Below are 27,281 nucleotides of genomic sequence, written 5' to 3'. Positions count from 1 at the left end.
CCTCTGGTACGAGCGGGGGCGGGAGCGCGCCTCCGGCGGCGCGCGCTCGCCCCCTATTAGCTCCCAGGCTAGTGACGTACCGGTACGTCATTTTGCCTGGGACAGGCTGACCGCCGCCGTATATAGTTGGGCGGCGGTCTGCAAGTGGTTAACATAATGTACTAAACAAGAACATGAGAATAAGCATGAAATTGCGCAAATGCGTATGCGTGAAAATACTCGCAAATATATAAAGAAATAAAATAAAACTGATGAAAACGTAGATGCTCAAACAGAAGTATCGTGTGCAAGAGGCCTAAAACTACCCTGCATCACTAACATACAAATATATTTACAGGCACCGACAACCAAAAAAGATTTTACAACGTGTGTGCCTTAGCTATAAGAATGTCCAGTATTTATTATTTCTTATATTATTGCCATTTTCTTCAAAAATAAGCAGACGTGAGAACATTTTCCTACCTTAATCGTTCTTCTTCTTTCTTTCTGAGGCTGAAGTCTCGCTGGACAACCTGAAGGACATGTTCTGCTTCATCCTCGGTCAGACCAGAGAGATCCAGTTTCCTTCCCATGTCTTTCTTGATTCTAAAAGCAATTAAAAGAAGCTGTAAATCACGTAGATTCCTCCAGCACTTCCCCACCTGGAAAGGCTCTAATCGTTTCTGCTAATTATAGACATTATAAATATTTCACTTGAGGTATATGCACAATAAAAGCCATTAGCATCTGTAAAAAGAAAAAAAAAATACTTTAATGGTTACTCTCTGAATCTAATTTACCAGATAAGATGGATGTATTTTAACCTGGAAGAATAAAAAAGAAGATTCTTCCAATACCCCTGCCATGATAATAGCCATGCATAAAGCAACGTGTGATAGTAACAAATTCACACCTTATCTGCTACCATCAGCCAGAGTATCATAACATTAGTCATTGATTAACATAGAGAAATAGAAGAATGGAATGATGTTTTTTTACGCTAACATTTGCTGTCACCCGCAGGCACTTGGGGACAGAACACCATGGCAACTAGAAGACAATTTGTAATATTTCAGAATGACATAATTTGTATTTCTTTTTTTGAAAATTTGTTTTTATTGAAGTTTTGCACACATAAACAGACAATACACTGCCACGCAGGGCAACATTTACAACCAAGGACAACAGGTCAACCCCCCCCATCCCACCCCCCCCTCCAGGCTCCACCCAGCGCGTCCATCACAAAAAAAAAAGCTTCTAGCAGCAATAAAAATACCCCCCAAGTCCGCTCCATCTACCAAGGAGCAAGGTCATCAAACACAGACATTAGCACAGTACAGTACCCGCATTCAGTAACCCCATGCCGTATTCAAAAACCTGAGAGACCTCAACACATGCAGCTAGCACCCAGCGAGTTGGAGAGCATCATCAACTGGCACGACCACCCCCCCCCCTAGATAACCCCGAACAGGATCCCATAAAACCTCAAAGCTGAGCCACGGAGGTCGAGGCTGGGGAGTCTAGCCATATTTTCCACACTTTACCAAACTTGCGAGGACATCCCCTACTGAGATACGTAGCCTTGTAGAGCGGAGTCACTTTATTAACTAAGCCTTTCCAAAAGAGGATCGTGGGAGCCAAGGGACTTTTCCAGTGTAAGAGCAGAGCCTTGCGAGCATAGAAAAGAAGTAGACTGATCAGAGTACGAACTGCCCTCGCGGGGGCCACGCCATCCACCAACCCCAAAAGACAGACCTCCACGGAGCAGGGGACCGGAATCTTAACCACCTCCACGATGCAATCCAAGACAGCTGCCCAATAGTCCTTGACCACCGGGCACCCCCAGAAGATGTGGCTGAAGTCCGCCGGAGAATGCGAACAACGCCAGCACTCCGCCGAGGTCGTCGGATAAATACGTGCCAACCTCGCCGGCGTGTAATAGATCCGATGTAGAAATTTAAAGTGAATAAGGCGGTCCCTTGCAGAGACCAGGTAAGCAAAGGGCGAACTCCACATATCATCCCAGTCATCACCATCCAGGTCAGGCACCTCCCCCACCCAGCGTTCCCGACACCTACGCACCGCCGGCGGAGTGGTGGCGAACAATTCCCTGTACAACTCCGAGAGGGGCTTCCGCATATCCGTCGCCTGTAACGCCACTTCAAGAGCTGAAGTTTTAAGCACAACCCGGGGGGACCCAAACTGTGCCACAAATGCATGGCGGAGCTGAAGATAACGAAAAAAATATTTATTGGGTAGATCGTAACGCACCCTCAAGGCATCGAAGGTGCACAACTCCCCACCAGAGACAATGTCCCCCAACAACTTAACCCCCTTGACGGCCCAGATGGCGGGATCAGGGATCGAAGCAAAATGAGGAAACTTGGGGTTCCACCACAATGGGGAGGCCGGGGATACACTAGTAACCCCCGGCTCCACCAGCATCAGCATATGGTCCCAGGCCTTGATGGTAGAGCGCATAGTCCCTGTCAGCTGAAATTTAGCCCTGGACCCCCGATGCAGCAGAAGCCGAAGACTCTCGTAGGAGCCCAAAACAGCCGCCTCCAGCACCGTGGCGGAATCCCCATCGTCCCCCATAAGCCAGCGCCGCGCCACCACTCCCTGCCCGGCCAGGAAATATTTATAAAGATCAGGCAAAGCCAATCCCCCCTGACCCCAGGGCTCCTGTAACACTTGCATGCCAATTCTAGGAGGGGAGTTACCCCAAATAAAGGAACCTATCAGGCCATGAACGCGACGGAAGAACGACCGTGGAACCCACACCGGCGAGTTCCTAAGGAAATACAGAAAGACAGGGAGGAGTTTCATCTTTACCAAATTAATGCGCCCCAGAACCGACAAAGGTAAGTCGCGCCACACCTCCGCCCTGCGTTTAAAGACCTCCAGCAATGGGAGAAGATTCAGACTGAGATAGTCAGCCACTCTCGCCGACACCCTGACTCCCAGGTATGTGAACTCAGTCACCCATTTCAAAGGCAACGCCCCATCCGCTGCAGCAATAGCACCAGGATCAATGGGGAGCATGGTGGATTTATCCCAATTAACCCGTAGGCCAGAAAACTTAGCAAAAGTGTCAAGGATATGGAAGACCGCCCGCAGGGAAACATTAGGATCTTTCAAAAACAAAAGCATATCATCCACATAGAGCGCCAGGCACTCCTTAATGGAGCCCACTTCCAGCGCCCCCACCTCTGGAGATGCTCGCAACGCAATAGCCAGGGGTTCGATCATCAGGGAGAACAGAAAGGGCGAAAGAGGGCAGCCCTGTCTAGTCCCCCTACCCACCCCAAAAAAGGGAGATAGGGTGGAACCGATCTTCAACGCCATACGCGGGGAAGAATACAGGAGGGAAATCCACTTACAAAATTTAGGACCAAATCCCATACTCCGCAGCACCACCCCCATGTAGACCCAATCCACCGTGTCGAAGGCCCTGGCAATGTCCAGCGACACCACCACTCTAGTGCCAACAGAGGCATGCGACACCTGCAAATGTGTAAACAGGCGTCTAAGGTTGGTGTCCGTGGACTTGCCCGGCATGAATCCGGTCTGATCAATGTCCACCAGGGAGGGCAGGACCACAGCCAGCCTAGTAGCCAAGACCTTCGTGAGTATCTTGAGATCCACATTGAGCAGGGCAATGGGGCGATAGGAGGAACACAGGGTGTGGTCCTTACCCGGCTTGGGCAGAAGAACAACATATGCCTCGAGCATAGAGTCCGGCAGGGCCCCCTGATCGAAACACGCAGCATACAGAGCCTGGAGCCTGGGAGCCAAGGAGTCTGAATACTGCCGATACCACTCCGCCGGGAATCCATCAGGGCCCGGCGACTTATTGGGGGGGAAGGACGAGATGGCTTTTTCAATTTCCTTCAACGTTATGTCATTATCCAACCATGCACTGTCCTCGCCCTCCAAGACCGGAATCGGCAACCCAGATAAAAGGCGCTCCAACTCCCCCAGATCGTAGGCAGGCAGAGGCAAATAGGTGTCAGAGTAGTAATCCACAAAGACCCGGGAGATCTCCCCCGGGTCCCTAACCATTTCCCCCGAACCAGACCTGATACATGGAACACTTACCGAAGCCCTCTGGTCTGCCACCAAAAAAGCCAACAGCTTACCATTTTTGTCCCCCTTCTCAAAAAGTGACTCCGCTCTATGTTTAAGATTGGCATGCGCAAAATCAGTATCCAATAAGGCCAAACGCCTTCTGGCCTCCTCCAGGGCCGCATAGGCCGCCGGTCCCGGAGAAGCCGAGTATTCCTCCTCCAACCTACGGACCTCCAGCAGAACAGCTTCTCTATCAGCATTAGCCTCCCTACGGGACGTCTTAATCGCAGAGATGTAATGACCCCGCATGACCGCCTTGAAAGCATCCCACAGGACCACCCCAGCCGTGGACGAGGCATGATCCTCCCAATATGCAGGCATTTGGGGCTCCACCTGCTGCATCACCTTTTCAGTCTGCAGCCACCCCGGCGATAGGCGCCAAGCACCCCTGGTCCCACCTGCCCCCACCCGCAGAGTCAGTAGCAGTGGGTTGTGATCTGAAAGACCCCCCGCCAAATAGGTGGCATCCTGGACCAAGGGAAGACAAGACCCATTAGCAAAAGCCAGATCTATTCTGGACGCCGTTCTGTGCACCCCAGACCAGCAGGAGTAGCCACGCACCCCAGGATTTTTCCAGCGCCACAGCTCCGTAAGCTGAGCCGCGGAAGACCATGACACAAGTTCAGGGGATGACAGTCTACCCGGGTTAGAGGAGTCCAGTCCACCGTCCAGAACAGCATTGAAATCCCCGGCCATGATAAGAGGAAGGTGCATATAAGGGGCCAGGGTCACCAGGAGATCCACCAGAACCTGGGAGTGGAACGGGGGAGGTAAGTATACACTCACCAGAACCACCTGCCGGTGAAATAACTCGAGGAGAACAATAACATATCGTCCGCCAGGATCCGTAATCACCTTTTGAATCGAGCAGGGTGCATTCCTACCAAGCAAAATGGATACCCCACGGGCATACGTGGAGTATGTGGCGTTGAAGATCCTCTGAATCCAAGGCCTCTTCAAGGCAAGCACCCTGCTGCCATCCAAATGTGTCTCCTGGAGGAGGATAACATGGGGTTGTACAATTTTAATATACCGAAATATAGCCGTGCGTTTCACCTTGTCATTGAGACCTCGCACATTCCATGACATAATCTTAAGCAGCTCAGCCATAGAACAGCAGAGGGGCATATAGCAGGAGGAAGCCAGAGGACCAAGCACAGCCCGAGGACCAACCCGATCCTCCAGCTCCATCCAGACATGCAGCAATACATATACATAAGAAAAATAGACAATGACCACCGGATGGAGCCTGGAGCCTAAAACAACAACATCCCTGCTGTGATACCCAAACCTGAAACAAAAAAAAGTGCAACAGGGTATCCAGCCTATTCCCAAAACCCGGCAAAAAATTTAAAGGCATGGCTGCAACATAGAACCGCAGCCGGCGTTACTCGAGTCCGCCAGAGGTAGCCCCAAAAAAGGGGAGCTGGCAGATCGTCAGTCCCAAAAAAAAGAAAAGAAAAAAGCAAAAACAAAAATTGTAAAAAGCAAGAAAATAAGCTGAAAAAAGAAAAGTCAAGTTCAACGACGTGTAGTACACAGAGCTCCAATAAACTGTAGCCCACTCCACAACCCCAGGGACAGAAACAAGGATCCAGCCCAGGGCAATCCAGGAAGCTTCATGGCAGGATCATCAATGCAGGTACTGTAAATGCCCCCCCATTAGCCATGGAGGAGCCAGAGTGTGTGAAGACAGGATCCTCAAAAAAAAAAAGGGGGGGCACAGAGAAGCAGGGCCCCAAAAGTCTCATGCCATCCTGGAGAGCGGGTGCACAATAGGAGATTAAATAGATTCCAACCAGTCTGCAGCCTCCCCAGCCGAATTGAAGAACAGGACAGTTCCTTTGTAATCCACACGCAGGCGGCTCGGGTACATCATGCCATACTTCAGGCCCTTGTTCCTCAGGATTTTGCGCACTTCAGTAAACGATCTGCGCTTTTTCTGCGTTTCCACAGAGAAATCAGGAAATAGCATTATCTTACTGTTCTCAAACAGCAACTCCTCCTGTCTCCTGGCTTCAGAGAGAATGCGGTCCCTGTCACGGAAGTTCAAAAAACGGACCAAAAAGGGGCGCGGGGGGGCCCCGGGCGGCCTGGGCCCTGTGGGAACCCTATGGGCCCTTTCCACCACGTAGGTCGGGGGAGGGGGAGGCAACTTGAGTAAATCACAAAAGAATTTCTCAGCAAACAGTGTAGAATTAGACCCCTCAGCCTTCTCCGGCAAGCCAACCACCCTGATATTGTTGCGACGCTGCCGATTCTCAGCATCCTCCATTTTGTCTGCCATAGCATTCACCTGGGCCTGCAAAGCAATGAGTTGTGCCGAATGGGAAGCGGTGACATCCTCCACCTCAGATACACGGCCTTCAGCCTCTGTCAGGCGCCCCCTGAATTTATCCAAATCATGGCGGATCAGGGTGCATTCAGAGGCCAGGTGATCAATCCGGAGCATCAGGGCAGTTTTAGAAGCGTCTATAGCCGCCAGGATGGGAGCGGTGATATCCCCCCCTCCAGGTGACCCCCCAGCCTGTCCAGCGGTCCCCCGCGATGACCCCTCAGTACCTGCGTCCAGCGGATGTTCCAGAAGAGGGTGCCCAGCCCCCGCAGACATCGTCCCCGACTGTGAGGAGGCTCGGGTGCCTGTGGCTGCAGATGGAGAAGAAGAGGCCTGCACTTTCAAGATGGCGGCGGCCGCTTTCACGCCTCGCGGCGGTACCGATCGTTGAGGCCGCGGGGTCGGCGTAGAAACCCCGGATTTTCTCCCCGGCATTCGTGCCCCTCCTTTGCCCGATGTGGAGCAGGGCAAAACCGCCGCGATCCGAGGCACAGGGGCCGTGGATGGAGCCGGATAATGTCAGGATGGTGAGGAGCTCTGAGAAGACACGTCCGGCGCCGTCTACATCCCGGCCACGCCCCCCAACCACATAATTTGTATTTCAAATGTTTGTACAGGTATGCAGGAAAAAAGTGCAATTTACAAAGCTTGTTATCTCACTGCCATACAGTATCTGGCAGACTGCTGGTGTTTAAAAGTTTTTAAAAGTAAGTGCCGGTTCACATATATGCAATTCGGGAACCCTGAGAATCCACTGAATCAAATCGCAGGCAGTTCACACTGCCATATGTGAATCGCTGGGGGTGTCAATGCAAAGTTAACAACACCCCCAGATCAGTTCACATATTGCAGTACGAACTGTCAGTTCGGACATGAATCGGATCGTATTGGTGTGAACCGCCATCAGATCCTATTCTGCTGCGGACCCAAAAAAGGTTCCTGTGCATCAGGGGTGGACCGTCCATTGGAGGCGCAGGGGCACTGCCCCCCATCCATGCGTCCGGCCCCCCAATCCACATGCAGGGCGCCAGACACATGGATTCCAATGGGTTTTTTTTTTTTGGTTTTTTTTGAAGCACGTGATTAGAGCCAGAGACTCTAATAGGCTTCAAAAAAGGATGGGTTCAGGGCGCAGAGCACTGCGCCCCGAGCCCACCCAGTTGTGTGACAATAGAGAATGAATATTCACTATTGTCACACGGATCCTCCTCCTGGCCAATCAAGAAGCGGGTCCTGAGACCCATTTCCCGATTGGCTGAAAGGAGAAGCCATGCCATTGGCCAAGGAGGAGGAGGAGGAAGGAGGAGACGCAGGAGACTGAAGGGAAGCCGCTGCCTGCCTGCCCCCACATGTTCACAGTGAGTGAGCCGCCGACCATGGGGGGGCATGGTGTGCGGCCTGGTGTGGTCCGGGGGGGTATGGTGTGGTCCATCTACCGCTGACCCCCCCCCTGGCCCATGGAGCACCAGCCGCAACTGCTGTGCGTGTTCTGTCTGAATCCGTTGCAAATTCAGCCATACTGTACAAGCTGTATGGCTGAATTCGCATTGCACAGACATCGCATGTGATTTTCAGAGCAGTGCACTCCGAATCACATGCCATGTCTGTTATCGCTATAATGTGTACTTGGACTAAGTCTGTTGAAAGAACATCATGTTGTCCTAAAAAAAAAAAAAAAAAATCACCACCTCCCCCCCCTTTTTTTTTTTTCTCTCTCTCTCTCTTCACTCATCTTCTTTTCCTCTTTCTCTCTTATTTCTGGATCTCTTTTTCCTGTCTTTCCAGTCATCTGTAAGGCCTCATGCACACTGGATGTTATGAAAACGTCAGTAGAAAGCTGAAGCTGTAGGAGTTTTCCAACTTTTTTTGTAGTAGCGTTTTTCAGCGTTTTTAAGCTTTTTTCAATTGTAGTGTTTTTTAGCTTTTTTTTTTTAGCAAAACTATATTCCCACAAAATCTTTTGGCTCAAAAATGTTCATAAACACAGAATAATCAAGTTTTTTGGTGTTTTTAAGCTTTTATCAGAGTTAGCACATTTTTAGAGCTGAAAAACGCCTCTTAAAACACACTAGTTTTCGGGGTTTTTTCCAGCCAGAAAACGCCCCTGCCAAAAACTGCTGATAACAGCCTGTGTGTGCATGGCCACATAGGATAACTTGCTGAGGAGTTTACTGGCTGTAGAAAAAAAATGTCTGACGCCAAAAACAGTAGCTGTAAAAATGTCCAGTGTGCATGAGGCCTAACAATTGAGGAGTTTTCCATCACGTTATCCTTAAGTGATATCTTGGAAGTTTTCCATGTCTTGGGATCACTTCCCGGAATTACACTATACCATGCCAGCCTGTCAGCACTAGGGGATGATTCCCCCCGCTTCCTCGCTTCCTCTACTGATCCCGGCCTTCATTACAGCTGATATGATCCCTACTTTTTGATGGTTAGTTCCGGTCATCTTCTTTATCTTCTTTGACACAAATCCATTGCAATTGTAACTTACTGCCACTAGATCCTGTGTATATTTACTATTTTGACTGTGTATGCATACTTGGAATCTGCTTTTCTCATTTTAGTTTACAATAAATATTTAAATGTGAAAAAAAAAAAAAAATCACCTATAGCAGGGATATGCAAACTGTGGCACTCCAGCTGTTGCATAACTACAGGTCCCATGAGGCATAGGAAGACTCTACCAGCCCCGAACATGAAAACCAGAGGCAGAGGCATGATGGGACTTGTAGTTTTGCAACAGCTGGAGGGCCATAATTTGCATATCCCTGACCTATAGCAATGTAACACACTAAAGCTGAAGTTTAGTTAACCACTTAAGCCCCGGAGGATTTGGCTGCTAAAGGTCCAGACCCCTTTTTTCAACTTGGCACTTCGTGACTTTAACTGATAATTGCGCGGTCATGCAATGCAGTACCTAAACGAAATTTACGTCCTTTTTTTCCCACAAACAGAGCTTTCTTTTGGTGGTATTTGATCACCTCTGCGCTTTTTATTTTTTGCGATATTATTAAAAAAAGAGCGAAAATTTTGCAAAAAAATGACATTTTCAACTTTGTCTTTTAAAAAATATCCAATATACTCAATTTATGTCATTTTTTTTGGCCAAAATATATTTAGCTACATGTCTTTGACAAAAAAAAAATCAATGAGCGTATTTTTATTGGTTTGCGCAAAAGTTATAGCGTCTACAAACTATGGTGTAAATACTGAAATTTACGAAGCTTTAATTTCTGACTGCCTATCTCATTTCATGAAGTGCTAAAATGGCGGGGCAGTACAAAACCCCCCCAAACTACCACTTTTTGGAAAGTAGACATCCTAAGGAATGTTCTGAGGGGCATGTTGAGCTCATTGAATATTTTATTTTTTTGTCACAGGTGTTTGAAAAATGACAAAAATAATTTTTTTTTTTTTACACAAAGTTGTCATTGAAATGATATATTGCTCACACATGCCATGGGTATATGTGTAATTACACCCCAAAATATATTCTGCTGCTTCTCCTGAGTACAGGGATACCACATATGTGAGACTTTTTGGGAGCGTAGCTGTGTACGGGAGCCGGAAAACAAATCACCACCATCAGAATTTCAAAGGGCGTACATTTTTCATTGCATTTTCTCACTACCTATAACGGTTTTGGAGGCCCTGAAATGTCAAGATACCACAAAACCCCCCCAAATGACCCCATTTTGGAAAGTAGACACCCCAAGCTGTTTGCTGAGAGGCATGGTGAGTCCATGGAATATTTTATATTTTGCCACAAGTTTCGGGAAAATTACAATTTTTTTTTTTAATTTTTTTTTTTTACACAACGTTGTCACTAAAAGATAAATTTCTCACACATGCCATGGGTATATGTGGAATGACACCCCAAAATACATTCTGCCACTTCTCCTGAGTATGGGGATGCCCCATGTGTGAGACTTTTTGGGAGCCTAGCTGTGTACAGGACCGCGAAAACCAATCAACACTCTCAGGTTTTCTAATGGCGTAAATTGTTCATGTCACCTCTGCACTACCTGTCGCAGTTTCGGAGGCCCTAAAATTCCAAAATAGCACAAAACCCCCCCAAATGACCCCATTTTGCAAAGTAGACACCCCAAGCTATTTGCTGAGAGGCATGGTGAGTCCATGGAATATTTTATATTTTGCCACAAGTTACGGGAAATATATATATATATATATATTTTTTTTTTTTTTACACAAAGTTGTCAGTAAATGATATATTGCTCACACATGCCATGGGTATATGTGAAATGACACCCCAAAATACATTCTGCTGCTTCTCCTGAGTACAAGGATACCCCATGTGTAAGACTTTTTTGCAGTCTAGCCGCGTACAGGACCCGGAAAACCAATCTGCACCTTCTGGCTTTCTAAGGGCGTAAATTGTTGATCTCACTCCTTACTACCTATCACACTTTTGAAGTCCATAAAAGGCCAAGATGGCACAAAACCCCCCCAAATGACCCCATTTTGCAAAGTAGACACTCCAATCTATTTGCTGAGAGGCATGGTGAGTATTTTGCAGCTCTCATTTTTTTTGGAAAATGAAGAAAAAACAGGAAAATGCATTTTTTTTCCTCTTTTTTCAATTTCCAAAACTTTGTGACAAAAAGTGAGATCTGCAAAACACTCAACATGCCTCTCTGCAAATAGCTCAGGGTGTCTACTTTCCAAAATGGGGTCATTTGGGGGGGGTTTTGTGCTATCTTGGAATTTTAGGGCCTCCGAAACTGTGATAGATAGTCAGGAGTGAAATCAACAATTTACGCCCTTGGAAAGCCTGAAAGTGGAGGTTGGTTTTCGGGGTCCTGTACTCGGCTAGACTGCAAAAAAGTCTCACACATGGGGTATCCCTGTACTCAGGAGAAGCAGCAGAATGTATATTGGGGTGTCATTTCACATATACCCGTGGCATGTGTGAGCAATATATCATTTACTGACAGCTTTGTGTAAAAAAAAAAAAAATATATATATATATATATATTTCCCGGAACTTGTGGTAAAATATAAAATATTCCATGGACTCACCATGCCTCTCAGCAAACAGCTTGGGGTGTCTACTTTCCAAAATGGGGTCATTTGGGGGGGTTTTGTGCTATCTTAGAATTTTAGGGCCTCCGAAACTGTGATAGGTAGTCAGGAGTGAAATCAACAATTTACGCCCTTGGAAAGCCTGAAAGTGGAGGTTGGATTTCGGGGTCCTGTACTCGGCTAGACTGCAAAAAAGTCTCACACATGGGGTATCCCTGTACTCAGGAGAAGCAGCAGAATGTATATTGGGGTGTCATTTCACATATACCCATGGCATGTGTGAGCAATATATCATTTACTGACAGCTTTTTGTAAAAAAAAAAAAAAATATATATATATATATATTTCCCGGAACTTGTGGCAAAATATAAAATATTCCATGGACTCACCATGCCTCTCAGCAAACAGCTTGGGGTGTCTACTTTCCAAAATGGGGTCATTTGGGGGGGTTTTGTGCTATCTTAGAATTTTAGGGCCTCCGAAACTGTGATAGGTAGTCAGGAGTGAAATCAACAATTTACGCCCTTGGAAAGCCTGAAAGTGGAGGTTGGATTTCGGGGTCCTGTACTCGGCTAGACTGCAAAAAAGTCTCACACATGGGGTATCCCTGTACTCAGGAGAAGCAGCAGAATGTATATTGGGGTGTCATTTCACATATACCCATGGCATGTGTGAGCAATATATCATTTACTGACAGCTTTTTGTAAAAAAAAAAAAAAAATATATATATATATATATTTCCCGGAACTTGTGGCAAAATATAAAATATTCCATGGACTCACCATGCCTCTCAGCAAACAGCTTGGGGTGTCTACTTTCCAAAATGGGGTCATTTGGGGGGGTTTTGTGCTATCTTAGAATTTTAGGGCCTCCGAAACTGTGATAGGTAGTCAGGAGTGAAATCAACAATTTACGCCTTTGGAAAGCCTGAAAGTGGGGACTGGTTTTCGGGGACCTGTACTCGGCTAGACTGCAAAAAAGTTTCACACATGGGGTATCCCTGTACTCAGGATAAGCAGCAGAATGTATTTTGGGGTGTCATTTCACATATACACATGGCATGTGTGAGCAATATATCATTTAGTGACAACTTTCTGTAAAAAAACAACAAAAAAAAAAGAAATAATAATTTTCCCGACACTTGTAGCAAAATATAAAATATTCCATGGACTCACCATGCCTCTCAGCAAATAGCTTTGGGTGTCTACTTTTCAAAAAGGGGTCATTTGGGGGGTGTTTGAACAGTCCCGGCATTTTACGCTCAATCTTAGCCACACATCACCCACTCTTCTAACCACTTGAAAACCAAGCCTTTTCTGTGCCTTTTTGTTTACATGAAAAAATATTTTTTTTTTACTAGAAAATTACTTTGAACCCCCAAACATTATATATTTCTTTAAAGCAGAGGCCCTATAGAATAAAATGGTGGATGTTGCAATTTTTTTTGTCACACGGTATTTGCGCACAGATTTTCCAAACGCAATTTTTGCGAAAAAAATACATTTTTTTTAAATTTATTGCACAAATACACTATATAATTCCAATTTGTTTGGTAAAATTTAAAAGATGATCTTATGCCGAGTTCATAGACACCTGACATGACATGCTTTAAAAATTGCGCACACCTGCGCAGCGGCAAAAACGTACGTACATTTTTAAAAACCTTTAAAAGTCTCTACAGGTTACCACTTTAGACTTACAGAGGAGGTCTACTGCAAGAATTACTGCACTCGATCTGGCGATCGCGGCGATACCTCACATGCATGCTGAAATTGCGGTTTACATATGACACTAGACCAACGCGTGCGTGTGCCATTGCGCGCAAGCACGGGGGAAAGGGGGCGGAGCTCGATTTTTTTTTTTTTTTTTTTTTTTTTGCTCTTTTATGTTATTTTGACACCTTTCCTTTAATTTTTTTTTTTTTTAAATCATTTTTATTGCTATCACAGTGAATTTAGATATCCCCTATGATAGCAATCGGTAGTGACAGGTACTCTTTTTTTTAAAAATTGGGGTCTTTTATACTCTAGATCTCTCCTCTGACCTTAATGCTTCTGACCACGCCAAAATTGGTGTGATAAAATACTTTCCCAATTTCCCAATGGCCCTGTTTATTTCTGGCGAAAAAGAAGTCATGAAATGCTCGTAGCCTCCGGCATCTTAGGCCATAGAGATGATTGGAGCCATTCTAATCTTCAATTAGCTCTATGGTTAGATAACTGAACCACCGGCTGCACTCTCGGGTTAACCGGTGGGACAGGAGAGCCCGAGAAAAACCACGGAAGGCTGCGGAAGGCGGCGGTGGGGGGGGGGAGGCCCCTCCCACTGCATGTAAAAGCAGTCTAGCGGCCAATTACCTGCTAGGATTGCTTTTACATGTAAGCCGACCGCTGGCTGTAAAAAACGATACCAAGATGATGCCTAAATCTGCAGGCATCATCCTGGTATAACCACTCAAAGTCCAGCAACGTACCAGTACATTGCTGGTCCTTGTTTGGCATATAGGTTTTTTTTTTTTTCATGCAGCCTGTGGGCTGAACGGAAAAAAAGAGAACCTATCAGAAATCAGCACAAGAATAATGCGTAGTATTACTCATCATTAACCGCCCAAACAACCACCCACTGAATTTAATGATGGGTATACACGGCACTATCCACGTATACCAAAATAGGATTTTAACTGCAGTGCTGAAATCAGAAAATCACCACAGCTGCTATCAGCAAAGGTATCCATATATGCTGAGCGCAAACGCTGTTTGTGTCAGAATATATAAAATCAATGCGTGGTAGCCGACGAGGGACCTGCAAGAGAAACAGGTCACAAAAGAATGAAAAAACAAAGTACATTAAAAAAAGTACATTAGGAAGAGTAGGACATATAAAATGACTGACAACAACAAAAGTTTTTGGATTCTCATCATTAACCGCCCAAACAACCACCCACTGAATTTAATGATGGGTATACACGGCGCTATCCACGTATACCAAAATAGGATTTTAACTGCAGTGCTGAAATCAGAAAATCACCACAGCTGCTATCAGCAAAGGTATCCATATATGCTGAGCGCAAACACTGTTTGTGTCAGAATATATAAAATCAATGCGTGGTAGCCGACAAGTACCTGCAAGAGAAACAGGTCACAAAAGAATGAAAAAACAAAGTACATTAAAAAAAAGTACATTAGGAAGAGTAGGACATATAAAATGACTGACAACAACAAAAGTTTTTGGATTCTCATCATTAACCGCCCAAACAGCCACCCACTGAATTTAATGATGGGTATACACGGCGCTATCCACGTATACCAAAATAGGATTTTAACTGCAGTGCTGAAATCAGAAAATCACCACAGCTGCTATCAGCAAAGGTATCCATATATGCTGAGCGCAAACACTGTTTGTGTCAGAATATATAAAATCAATGCGTGGTAGCCGACGAGTACCTGCAGGAGAAACAGGTCACAAAAGAATGAAAAAACAAACAAAGGACATTTAAATGTACAGTAAGAAGAGTAGAAGGACATATAAAATGACTGACACAACAACAGTTTTTGGATCCTTTTATTTTTCTTTCTAACTGTTTCTTCATGTCTTGATTTGGGAGGGACTGCGATCTTCTGCGATCTTCTCTTCCAGCTTGGGTCTCTCAAAATGTCGATGGACATCCAACATCCTTCGAGACCCTGTGTTTGTGTGCCCTACACTGTGTCGTGCTGTACCCTACACTAAAACTCCACTAGTGTATGGTAGCGCTCAAAACATTCCCCGATGCAGAGACCAGGTTGGTCAGGACATTTGGGACAATAATAACGGGTGTCACGCCTAAATCCGCGCCTGCTACAGACACGACATCTTCTTTGGGGCCATCTTTGGGTAGGGGTACTCGGGAGGGCATAAGGAAAATGCCTCTCATGCAGCCGGCTCACTGCATCTGGAAGGGGAAGTTGGGCAGGCATGCCTCCTGGGTACAGGTAGGCAAGGATGATCTCTTCCTGGAATTCCCGGAAAGATCCAGTTCGTCCTGACGCCTTGTATAGGACAAAGGCGTTCAGCATCGCCAATTGGAATAAATAAACAGACACTTTTTTGTACCAGCGTCTGGCTTTACGGGCAACTAAATACGGCGCCAAAATCTGGTCGTTAAGGTCCACCCCTCCCATGTTAAGGTTATATTCGTGGACACAGAGGGGTTTCTCCACAACGCCAGTTGCCGTAGTGATTTGGATTGTCGTGTCTGCGTGAAGGGAGGACAGAACATAAACATCCCGTGTATCCTTCCACTTCACCGCAAGCAATTTGTCCGTTTTCAAGCAGGCTCTCGCCCCCCGACTAAGACGGGAATCTACAAGCCGTTGGGGGAAGCCCCGGCGATTATGTCGCACGGTGCCACATGCGCCAATTTGTAATTCGAGCAGGTGACTAAATAGTGGCACGCTTGTATAAAAGTTGTCCACGTACAAATGGTACCCCTTTCCGGATAAGGGTGACACCAAGTCCCAAACGATCTTACCGCTGCTCCCTATGTAGTCTGGGCAGTTGGGGGGCTCCACACAGCTATCTTTTCCCTCATAGACCCGGAAACTAACTGTATAGCCTGTGGCCCTGTCACACAATTTATACAGTTTGACCCCGTATCTGGCACGCTTGCTGGGGAGGTACTGTTTCATAGCAAGGCGGCCAGTAAATTTAATCAGGGACTCGTCAACGCAGACAACTTGTTCGGGGGTAAACAAGGCTGCAAACCGCTGATTGAAGTGGTCTATGAGGGGCCGAATTTTGTGGAGCCGATCGTATGCAGGGTCTCCCCGAGGACGACAGATTTCATTGTCGCTGAAATGCATAAATCGCAGAATTTGCTCATATCTCGCCCTGGACATGGAGGCAGAGTACATGCGCATATGGTGAAGTGGGCTAGTGGACCAATATAGCCGCAATTCACTCTGTTTAGTTATGCCCATGTGGAGGGAAAGGCCCAGAAAGATCTTAAATTCGGAAACCGTTAAAGGTTTCCAGCCGAATTGTCTGGCAAGGGGCGAATTTGGGTTGGCGGCGATAAATTGTTGAGCATATAAATTTGATTGATCCACAATAGATCTGAAAAGATCTTCCGTGAAGAACAGCTCATAAAAGTTCAGGGGCGTAAAACCAGCTGTCTCCACGTGGATTCCAGGTTGGGCGGTGAATGGGGGAAGTACTGGCGCTGTAGTATCAGTGGGTTGCCAATTAGGAAATGCCAGCGCATCAGGGAGGGCACTATGGGCTCTACGGGCCTGTCTTCGAATACGCGGTGGCTGCGGGCCACTACTTGTGCTAGCCACCGCACCAGCTTCAACTGCACTTAGGGAACTCGCCACGTCACCAGGTCTTACTGCAGTGCTGGTTGTACTAGGTCCAGGGTGTACTAGGCCGCTGGCGCTTGCCAGGTCGCCAGAAGGATGAGCGGCACTAGTACCCACACTCTGCTCCATACGAGCACCCTGCGATTCCTGCATCTCAACAACACCAGAATGGGGTCGGGTACGCCTGGGTCTAACAGGGACCCATCTGTCGTCGGAGCTATCTGTCAGGGAGCCGCTGCTGTCATTTGGTTCGTATACTGACCCTGATTCTGCCGGTGAGGCTTCCCCATCGCTCTCACCTGACATGGTCATCATACTGTAAATAGCTTCATCACTGTACGAACGTTTAGACATTTTGGTAACTAAATTTACCCGTACAGTGATGCGACTCACAGGTAATAAAAGCACCTGGTTGTCGAAGACTATTTCAAGCGCTACCAAAAAAACTGCTAATGCTAGCAGGGATCAGGCCTGACTCTGCTAACACAGCGGTTTTGTGTCTTGTGTTTTTTTGTAAGTGACAGTAATCTGTTGATTACTACACTTACCTGGGTGAAAGGGTTAAACGCAGGTGCTGGCAGGAATCAGTGCTGATCGTGCAAACACTGCGTTTTGGGAACCCTAAACTATGGGGGCGCTAGTATAGCTCTGATCAGATCAGATATTGATCTGTTCAAACACTATACTAGAAATGGAAGTGTAGGTGCGTGCGTGTGTGCGTGCGTGCGTGTGTGGCAATCAAGGGGTTACTTCTAAACTATGCGCTGGGGATCTGGGGGGGGGGTGGCGGGGACCCTAAACCTCCTTTGGGAAAGAAACTAGCTAGCTAGCACAACCTCAAGTCACAATGACACCAATACAAAATACAGTAAAAACAGTATATTATGTGTGTATTAGTGCTAATGTGACAGAGGGTGTAGGGGTTAACGGGATGTGATCAGGGGGGGATCAGGGGTTTAAATCTTTATTGGAAGGGGCTGGCGGGTATCCTAAGGATAAAAGGAACGGTGGCAAGCGCTAAACCTGGTCACAAGTCACACTTATACAGGTATATAGAAAATGCTATATACTGTATACAGTGTGCGTTGTGGCAGGGGGTGTAGGGGTGATCAGGGGGGGATCAGGGGATTAAATCTTTATTGGGCGGGTGGGGGGGACCCTAAACCTGCTTGGGACACAAACTTAGTCGCCTGCGCTAATTCTGATCACAATCACACTAATACAAAAATACAAAAACACAGTATATTACGTTTGTATTAGTGCTGATGTGACAGAGGGTGTAGGGGTTAACTAGCGGTGATCAGGAGGGGATCAGGGGGGATCAGGGGCTCAAATCTTTATTAGGGGGGGGTGGCGGGTAATTCAAGTGGAAAAAGGGGGGTCGCAAGCGCTAGACCTGACCACAAATCACACTTATACGGGTATATAGCAAAATGCTATATACTGTATACGGTGTGTGTTATGGCAGGGGGTGTAGGGGTGATCAGGGGGGGGTCAGGGGCTTAAATCTTTATTGGGCGGGTGGCGGGGACCCTAAACCTTCTTGGGACAGAAACTTAGTCGCCTGCGCTAATTCTGATCACAATGACACTAATACAAAAATACAATAACACCGTATATTGCGTTTGTATTAGTGCTGATGTGACAGAGGGTGTAGGGGTTAACGGCGGTGATCAGGGGGGGTTCAGGGGGGATCAGTGGGTTAAATCTTTATTAGGGGGGGGTGGGGGGTAATTTGAGTGGAAAAGGGGGGGTCGCAAGGGCTACACCTGTTCACAAATCACACTTATACAGGTATATAGGTATATGCTATATGCTGTATATAGTGTGTGTTGTGTCAGGTGCTGTAGGGGTTAATTGGGGGGGCGATCGGGGGTGAAATGTGCCTATCTAGCTGTGTGTGATGTGCTTGGTGCAATTACTCACAGTAAGATGTGCTCTCCTCTCACGCTGGATCCGAAAAGACCGTTGGGAGGGGAGGGCACATCTCCTCTAAGCCTGTGTTTACATTTCACAGGCTTAGAGGGAGATCTGATTGGGCAGGACCGATCAACAGGTCCAGACCAAAAATGATTGGCCTGGACCTGATGACTGATCGGTTCTGAACCCAATCGAGTCATCGGCGGCGGCGGCGGGGCGCGGGAGCGCGCACAGGGCCGGCAAAAAGTGCTGACGTAGGCCTACGTCAGTTTGCCTGGCCGGGGCTGAGCGCCGACGTAGATCGTCGTGCGCCGGTCGTTAAGTGGTTAAAAAAGCTATTTTTTTCTGTATAGTTTTAGTTACGTTACTTAAAACGGTTGTATACCAAGAAAAAAGAAAAAAACCTGCAAGACAAGGGCATAACGTGCTAGTATGCATTGCATCCTAGCACATTATTAAATACTTACCTTAGAACCAAGCCCCCTAAGCGGCGCCAGTGGCGTCAGCGGCTGCATGCAGGGTAAATATATCTTCTAAACCATGCAGGTTTACCAACATTTTACCAGCCTTATTATAGGCTTACCTGTAGTTAAAAATTACAAAGGGGGTATACAACCGCTTTAAAGTGATTGTAAACAATCACATTGTAAAATAACCCATTCAGTTTAAAATGCCCCCGAAATGCGAGCCAGGGCACTATCTGGTAAAGATACTACATTAATCCTAGGAGCCCACTTGTCCATTATAGAGCGAGATGGGTCCTGGAGGCCCTTTGTCCTTTGGTGAGTCACCCTCACAATATTAGGTGGAAGACAACACAGGCACGAGCACTTTGAAGAATTGCTAATAGCACCTTATCACTAGTGGGGTGAAATCTTCTTCACATTGGATATTTTTACACATTGTATGGACTGATGGACTTTTGTTATATATATTTATTTATTCATCTATTTTTAAATGTTAGTTTATATATCACGTAGCACCTTCATTTGCACTTTGGATGTATTTGTGCACTTTACGAATTGATGGTTCATATTTATATTTATGTATTTATTCACTTTATTCCAGGATTTATTTGCCTAGCACTTTATCTTAGGATTTATTTGCTTAGCACATAGCACTTTCGGGTACAGCGCCTTCAGATTTTTCTTTACTTGGTTTTTGGATTTATTGTAGGCATCCATACTCATATATTTTTTACATTTTACACCTTTGGGAGGCGTCATTTTCTATTTCTGTGTTTATGACTTAGTAATTGGTGGAGAAACCCTTGTTGGCAAACACAGAAATAAGACATTTCATATAGTTGGTTATCAGGTTTGCACACATCTCAGGAAGGATTTTGGTCCACTCTTTTTTACAGATCTTCTCTAAATCCTTCAGGTTTCCTGGCTGTCTCTTGGCAATTTGAAGTTTCAGCTCCCTCCATAAATTTTCTATAGGAATAAGGTCTGGAGACTGGCTGGACCACTCCATGACCTTAATGTGCATCTTCTTAAACCACTCCTTTGTTGCCTTGGAGGTTAGATTTGGGTCATTGTCATGCTGGAAGACCCAACCACAACCCATCTTCAGTGTTTGGCTAAGGGAAGAAGGTTCTCATCCATAATTAGCCAATACATGGCCCCTCAATGCAGCAAAGACGGCCTGTACCTTTAGCAGAGAAACAGCCCCAAAGCATAATGTTTCCACCTCCGTGCTTGACTGTAGGGATGGTGTTCTTAGGGTCATAGTCAGCATTTTGTTCCTCCAAACACGGCGAGTCGTGGTAATGCCAGAGAGCTCGATTTTGGTCTCATCTGATCACAGCACTTTCTCCGAGTCCTTCTCTGAATCATTTAGATATTCATTGGCAAAATTATGAGGGGCTGTACATGTGCCTTCTTGAGGGGGGACCTTGCGGGTGCTGTGGGGTTTCAATCCATGGCAGTGTATTGTGTTATCAATGGTTTGTTTGGTGACTGTGGTCCCAACTGCCTTGAGATCATTCACAAGCTCCTCCCGTGTAGTTCTGTGATAATCCCTCACTTTTCTCATGATCATCCTTACCCCATGAGGCGAAAACTTGCATTAAGCTCCAGACCGAGAACCATTGACGGTTATTTTGTATTGCTCCCGTTTGTGAATAATCGCTCCAACAGTTATCACGTTCTCACCAAGCTTCTTGATAATGGTCTTGTAGCTCATTCCAGCCTTGTGTAGGTCTACAATCTTGTTCCTGACATCCTTTGACAACTCTTTGGTCTTGATCATGATGGTGGGTTTGAATGGAAGAAAGAGATTGTGTCTTTTATAAAATGAGTTGTCATTAGGAGCACCTTCTTAAATTGACAGGACTAATCTGTGTACCACATGAGCACATACTGTAACCAGTGGAGACAGATTTATTATTGGTTTGTATGGGATCAAGTGCCTATTTTACTCACTGAACTGCAACTAAATTTATAACATTTGTATCTTGTATTTTTGTGGTTGATATTAGGTCTCTATCGATTAAAATACACCTATGATAACAATTATAGACCATTTATTTCTTTATAAGTGGGCAAACTTACAAAATCTGCAGGGGATCCAAAATGTTTTTCCCCACTGTATGTAGGAGGATTTGTTTCATCTCTGTGTATCACCTGAGGTCAATTACTTCAATGGGTATATGTAAGAGTTTACAACCACTTTAAGAAAAAAATGCAGCAAAAAAACAACCAAAAATGTTCAACTTGTTTGAGATCCCTAGCTAAAGCTAAATCATAATGTTTTCATTGCAACACATACTTACAACTTAGTACATGTGCTTCCACCTTGCTAGCTACCAACCTTAAACTCTAAACATTTACAGGTTGACTTTCTAGAGTTTCTTCTAGATCAGGGGTCAGAAACCTTTTTGGCTGAGAGAGCCACGAACACCACATATTTTCAAATGTAATTCCATGAGAGCCATACACTATATTTCAGGGGTCGTGAACCTTTATTTAAGTAACGCAGTGACGAATTGCAAAAAATGGCCTGGTCATTAAGGGGGAAAAACCTTCCAGGGCTGAAGTGGTTAAAGGAGCTGAAATATTAAAGTTGACTTCCCCTGTTCACACTAGTGCGATTTGCAGGGCACGACAATGGAAAGGAGAAATAATCTTAGCGCAAACAGAAAGTGGATGCGTAGCCCATATGTGCCAAAATGTCAATGTCTGGGGAAATGTTATTAAAAAAAATCCACTTTATATACGGCTGTAGGCCTGCAGCACTTCTTCAGTGAGGGTATTGGGAGCCTCTGTAAACTGTGAACAAAAGATAAAAAAGAAGGTGCAGGCTAGCCTATAATTTTTTGCTTTCTGTGCTTCCCTGTCTCAACTTAGTAATTGCAAATACTCTTTCTGAAAGAACAGAACGCAAAATATTTACACTGACAAGTCTGACTGACTGACCTGTCGCTTCAGGACCTCCCTCGGCTCTACGCTGAGCCTGCGCTGCCACCTGGAGAAGAGGGAGGTGGCCGGTGGTGGGTGGAGTAAATTTAGGAGCGGAGGAGGAATTTGACCATTGCCCTCGCTCTCCCGCTGTCACGGGATGACGCTGACATCACGTGACATCACTGGTTGCTAGACACCAAGCGGCATACTAGCAACCAGTGTGGCCGCAGCGCGCAGGCATGGACTCGACTCTGGGCTAATAATGATATACTCATAGCAGGAGACCCTATTTGTCTGCTAGTCGGTTGCAGCCATCAAAAGAGCCATGTCTGGCTCGCGAGCCATAGATTCCCTACCCCTGTCTTAGATGTTACAGTATCTGAAATATATTTTTCTAGTATCTTGAACACATTATCAATGTCACTAGAGTAAATCTTCGACCAAAACTTTTTTCTAAACTTTAGATTGTGTGGGGAAGAGTAGGAATATCAGATTTTTATTGTTGTGTCCACTCTGGGAAGATTCACCCTCTTTGGTACCGGGCTATTTGTTTTGTAGGAGCTCTAGCTGCAATTAATACAGCAACCTAGCTTAGCTAAGTTCTCATTCTATGGATGCTACAGTATATGCCTTAGAAGTAGCATGCTTGGGAGAAATTATGAAAACATCTAGCAGCAAGTTAATACATTTCTGTTTTTACCTTGTTAACGAGATGTCTTTGAATTACAGATGCAACGAGTGATATAAACTTATGACATTTTATAGTTTCCACATTCATTCAATACTTCTATTACCTTGCCAGCACTAGGTGCTCAGTGTCACTAAATAGCTACTTTTATATGCTTTATAAGATACACTGGATGCTATTTGTAAGTGCTCAAATATTTTTTCATCTGTCTTCTTTCAACTCTCTTTTGGATAGAGCTATAGCTTGAACTAGTGTACAGATAATGCTTGTTGAGCTGAAAATCATTATTGGGAAGACAGGCTGTGCTTTTTTAAGCATCCAGTTTAAAAGTTCCAGTGTAGCCATTCACAACTTTCAATTTTTCATTAGAAATAATATTAATAATGTTATTTTATATATAAAATAATATAAAATATAATATAAAATAATGTACTCATCCACTCATGTCATCACACCTGTCCAATTGGAGTTTACCTGAGAACACCAGGCTTTTGAGTTCTGAGAGCCCCATTCCCCACGGTCTTATCTCCCGCAGTGTCAGGGCAGATGGGGGGAGGGAGCAGCCCGTACAATAGGGGGAGGTGCTGGGAATGCTGGGCTTTTGAGTTCTGAGAACCCTGCCCCTTGTGTATACAGCCCCATTCATCTCTGCTTTCTCTCCTGTGGTGTCCAGACAGAAGGGGAGGAACCTGTACATTTGAAGGAGGAGCTGGTACATTCCACTTGCCGCTTAGCACCCACTTGAGAACACTGGGCTTTTAAGTTCTGAGAATCCCACTCCTTGGGTATATAGCCCCAGCCATCCCTGTCATCTCTCCCGAGGTGTCTGGGCAGTAATGGAGGAGTCAATACATGAGTGTACACAGGCTGTACACAGGGTTCCTTCATCATGGGGATGGCCACGGTGCTGCTGTCTGAAACCTAATGTGATAGAGTCCGCCAATGGCGCACGGGGTAATTAGGGTGTGCCCAGCCACATCCGGCATGCCTATGAAAATAAAGGACTTCAGAACATACGATATGTATTGGGTAACTTCTATATATTTAAATGAATCTACAGTAGGGCCATCAACCAGCTTTCTATACATTTTCATAACTTTTCTTTTACTTTGCTCCAATTACTTGTGCTTGGTAAATCATTTTATTCAATGACAGATTGGTGTTATGTATGTATCTATGTTTCTTCTTCTGATGTGGAAGATTCAACATTTCATTCTATTTAAGGCAGATCTGTTGTTTGTGGATCTGAAGGCATGATGGATCTTTGCTAATGTACTGATGTAAAAAAAAAAAAATTGTGATGTGATATTGTTTTACAGTTTCTTTCCTAATTTTTCCACTTGCAGACCGTTTCATATTTGTCATTGGCAGTATGTTTGTGAAGACATAAACATCTCATTACTGATAAAAATGGAAGTGTGACTTTTCTATGCTGCTTTTCACACAGTGAAAAATAGGCAAAAAACCCCTAATTATCTGTACTCTATACAAAATTTGTGTGAAAATAGGAGGCAAGATTAAAGAAAAAATGTAGGTGGGAGGTGGCATCCACGTTCAAGGAGGCATCCATATGGTCACAATTCATCAGAAAACTTTCATGGACTTCTTTAGAAAGTTATTATAAGGACAATAACCGTAGGATAGATGTCCTAGTTGACCCCATGCTGCATGGCGCTAGACTATAAACATGAAGGTTCCTGTAGCAGGGACAGCATATGTATAAAAATTACCAATCAAAATCAGCCAATAGGTGCTGTGGCATATGACATGATTTGCAGTTCAGGGTACTCAGTAAGAGGGAGAATGGCTTCTCCCAAGCGCACTGGCAGGTGCTGCCCTGGTAAGTCTGCTGTGGTGTTGCTATGCAGCACCAAAAAGACTCCATTCAAATTTCAGCCTCAGAGAGGAAATTTAGGTGCATGCCCTGGTTGCAACAGAAGCATATGGAAGAAATGGACTGGATGGAGGCACTCCAAAAAATTAGTCCTTTATTGAAGAAAACAAAAATACAAAAATACATGAAGGATAATCATACCACAGCAGACATGATGACACGCGTTAGCTGCCAGTGTCATCATCTCCGTACAATGACTAATTTTTTGGAGTGCCACCATCCAGTCTATTTCTTCCATAGGGAAGCAAGAACTCTCGATCCAGAGAAGAGTAGGCTCAGGTTTTATTTAAACATACTTATGTAAGCCCCATCCCACTGAAATTTGGCCACAAACACCCTTTAGTTAAGTGTGCTAGGTGCTCTACATTCAGCACCACCTTCCCTCTATAAAGGAAGGAAACAATCTCGAGTGCCACACTCCATCAGGACCCTATAGTTACTATAGTAGAAGCAACCTCAGCCTGCCTCTGTCTAGGCTAATGCATTTCACCCACAGGGCTTAGTCATGAAGGTGAGGTTTTCATGTGGCAGGGGAGACCACCCTCACTCTGCTTTTATTTGGCCCGAACAAAAGTGGCAAACCTAAATCAGAGTACAAATGGTTACTGCACCTGCAACTACACCATAGATAGGCATATATAGTAACATTTAATTATACCGTACAACATTCTTAAAGCAGAGCTCAACCCGAAAGGGGGAACTTTGTTTGTCTACCCACTTCCCCCTCCCCAGATACCTTGTTTTGACAGATACCCACTCCCACTTTCGGCTCTGTTCACCACAATGAACTGAGCTGGAGGTTCGCCCCCTTCCTTCCCTCGCAGCCAGCCCATTCACTGCCAGTTGCCCTTAGTCAAGATGGTGGCGGGAACACCTGATAGCCGATTTAAAAAATCAGCTCGGGTGAGGACACCGCTGGATTCCTAGACAGATAAGTGACTTAACCACCTGGTCACAAGGACCTACTGTATATTTCCCTACCTTTTTGCAAAGACTATTGTTGTATTATTCTTGTTTAACCTTACAATTCAGTTAATGTGTTTTACTACTGATATTTTTGGTCTTAACGGAACCTATTGACCTCTTGTTTCCCCTATGTTTGTTAAAACATAATAAAGACTTATTAAAATAAAAGTCAGCAGCTACAGTATTTGTTGTATGTTGTATAAGGAAATCCGATAACCGGCTTGTGCTTACATTGGGATCAGCTGTCATTGGAAACTGCTGATCACGCGGTAAAGGGCTGCTGTGATTGGCCCTTTACCCCGATCTGTGAAGGACTCAGCAATCACAGAGCGTGCCGATTACGGCGGGAGGACGTCGATGTACACCCTCCCGGCAAAGTAAGCTCGCACTGTAGCCGTCTTTTGGCTATAATGTGGGTGGAAAGTGACTGAAATACTTTCCTCTGTGTTTCTCTGTAAGAAGTGGGCCAGTTGGCTTGGGAAATGCTGAGAAGTTACTCCATCAACCATGGATGTGATAAGGCTTAACATTATATTAATATAAACTCTGATGTTGTGCAGCTGTATGCAAACTAAAGTTGATGATTATTAAATGTATACCTGAGGATATGTATTGTATAAACTCATGGAATATATTATTGTAAAGTAGCAGCATTGAGAGTGTACATATTGGCTTTATATATGTTTTACAAAAATAGACAAATAGATTTTTAGTACTTCATTCATTTTTTTAGTAAGTATATTACTTATAATAAGTCCCAAAGATTTGCTATTTTTTCTTGGGCTGTTAAAATTGCTTTAAATCTATTCAATCAGTTGTTGGACAACTACGTGTAGGATGACATTAAAGATAACTGTTATCACTCTTATCACTGTGCCCAGTACCAGATTATACCACTTTACAGTAATCCAATCCTATAAGTATTGTTACTGTGGAAAAACAATGTTAAAAGGATCAATTATTTGATCCTTTCACCCTGTAATCATTCTGTTTTTCCACAGTCACTATATTCATAGGGTTGGGTTACTGTGAAATGGTATATTATGGCACAAGGCACACAGCTCAGTACTAGATTAATGTTTCTCAATCCCAGCCTCTAATACAATTTTCTATTTCATACTGTCCCATTCTGTACTCTCTAATGTACATTCCCTTTTCCACTTGCCCCATACACTGTGCTGTACATTCCCTTTTCCACGTGCTCCATACACTGTGCTGTACATTCCCTTTTCCACATGCCCCATCTATACACTGTGCTGTACATTCCCTTTTCCACATGCCCCATCTATACACTGTGCTGTACATTCCCTTTTCCACATGCCCCATCTATACACTGTGCTGTACATTCCTTTTCCACATGCCGCATCTATACACTGCTGTATATTCCCTTTTCCACATGCCCCATCTATACACTATGCTGTACATTCCCTTTTCCACATACTCCATACACTGTGCTGTACATTCCCTTTTCCACATGCCCCATCTATACACTGTGCTGTACATTCCCTTTTCCACATGCCTCATCTATACACTGTGCTGTACATTCCCTTTTCCACATGCCCCATCTATACACTGTGCT

At 45.1% G+C, this 27,281-nt stretch overlaps 1 protein-coding gene across 2 annotated transcripts in view; it reads right to left on the bottom strand.

The window, feature by feature from the left end:
- MYRIP (myosin VIIA and Rab interacting protein) overlaps positions 1–27,281 on the bottom strand; it is a 738,605-nt gene that overhangs the window by 593,127 nt on the left and 118,197 nt on the right. For both annotated transcript variants that reach the window (XM_082258148.1, XM_082258149.1), the window contains exon 2: positions 463–585. In XM_082258148.1, coding sequence (XP_082114274.1) covers positions 463–572 — 110 coding nt within the window. In that variant the 5' untranslated portion in view covers positions 573–585. The remainder of the gene's footprint in view (positions 1–462; positions 586–27,281) is intronic.

This window comes from Pelophylax lessonae (assembly GCF_965119305.1).
Source record: "Pelophylax lessonae genome assembly, chromosome: 5".
Lineage (NCBI taxonomy): Eukaryota > Metazoa > Chordata > Amphibia > Anura > Ranidae > Pelophylax > Pelophylax lessonae.
This window is presented reverse-complemented; position numbering and strand designations above follow the sequence as displayed.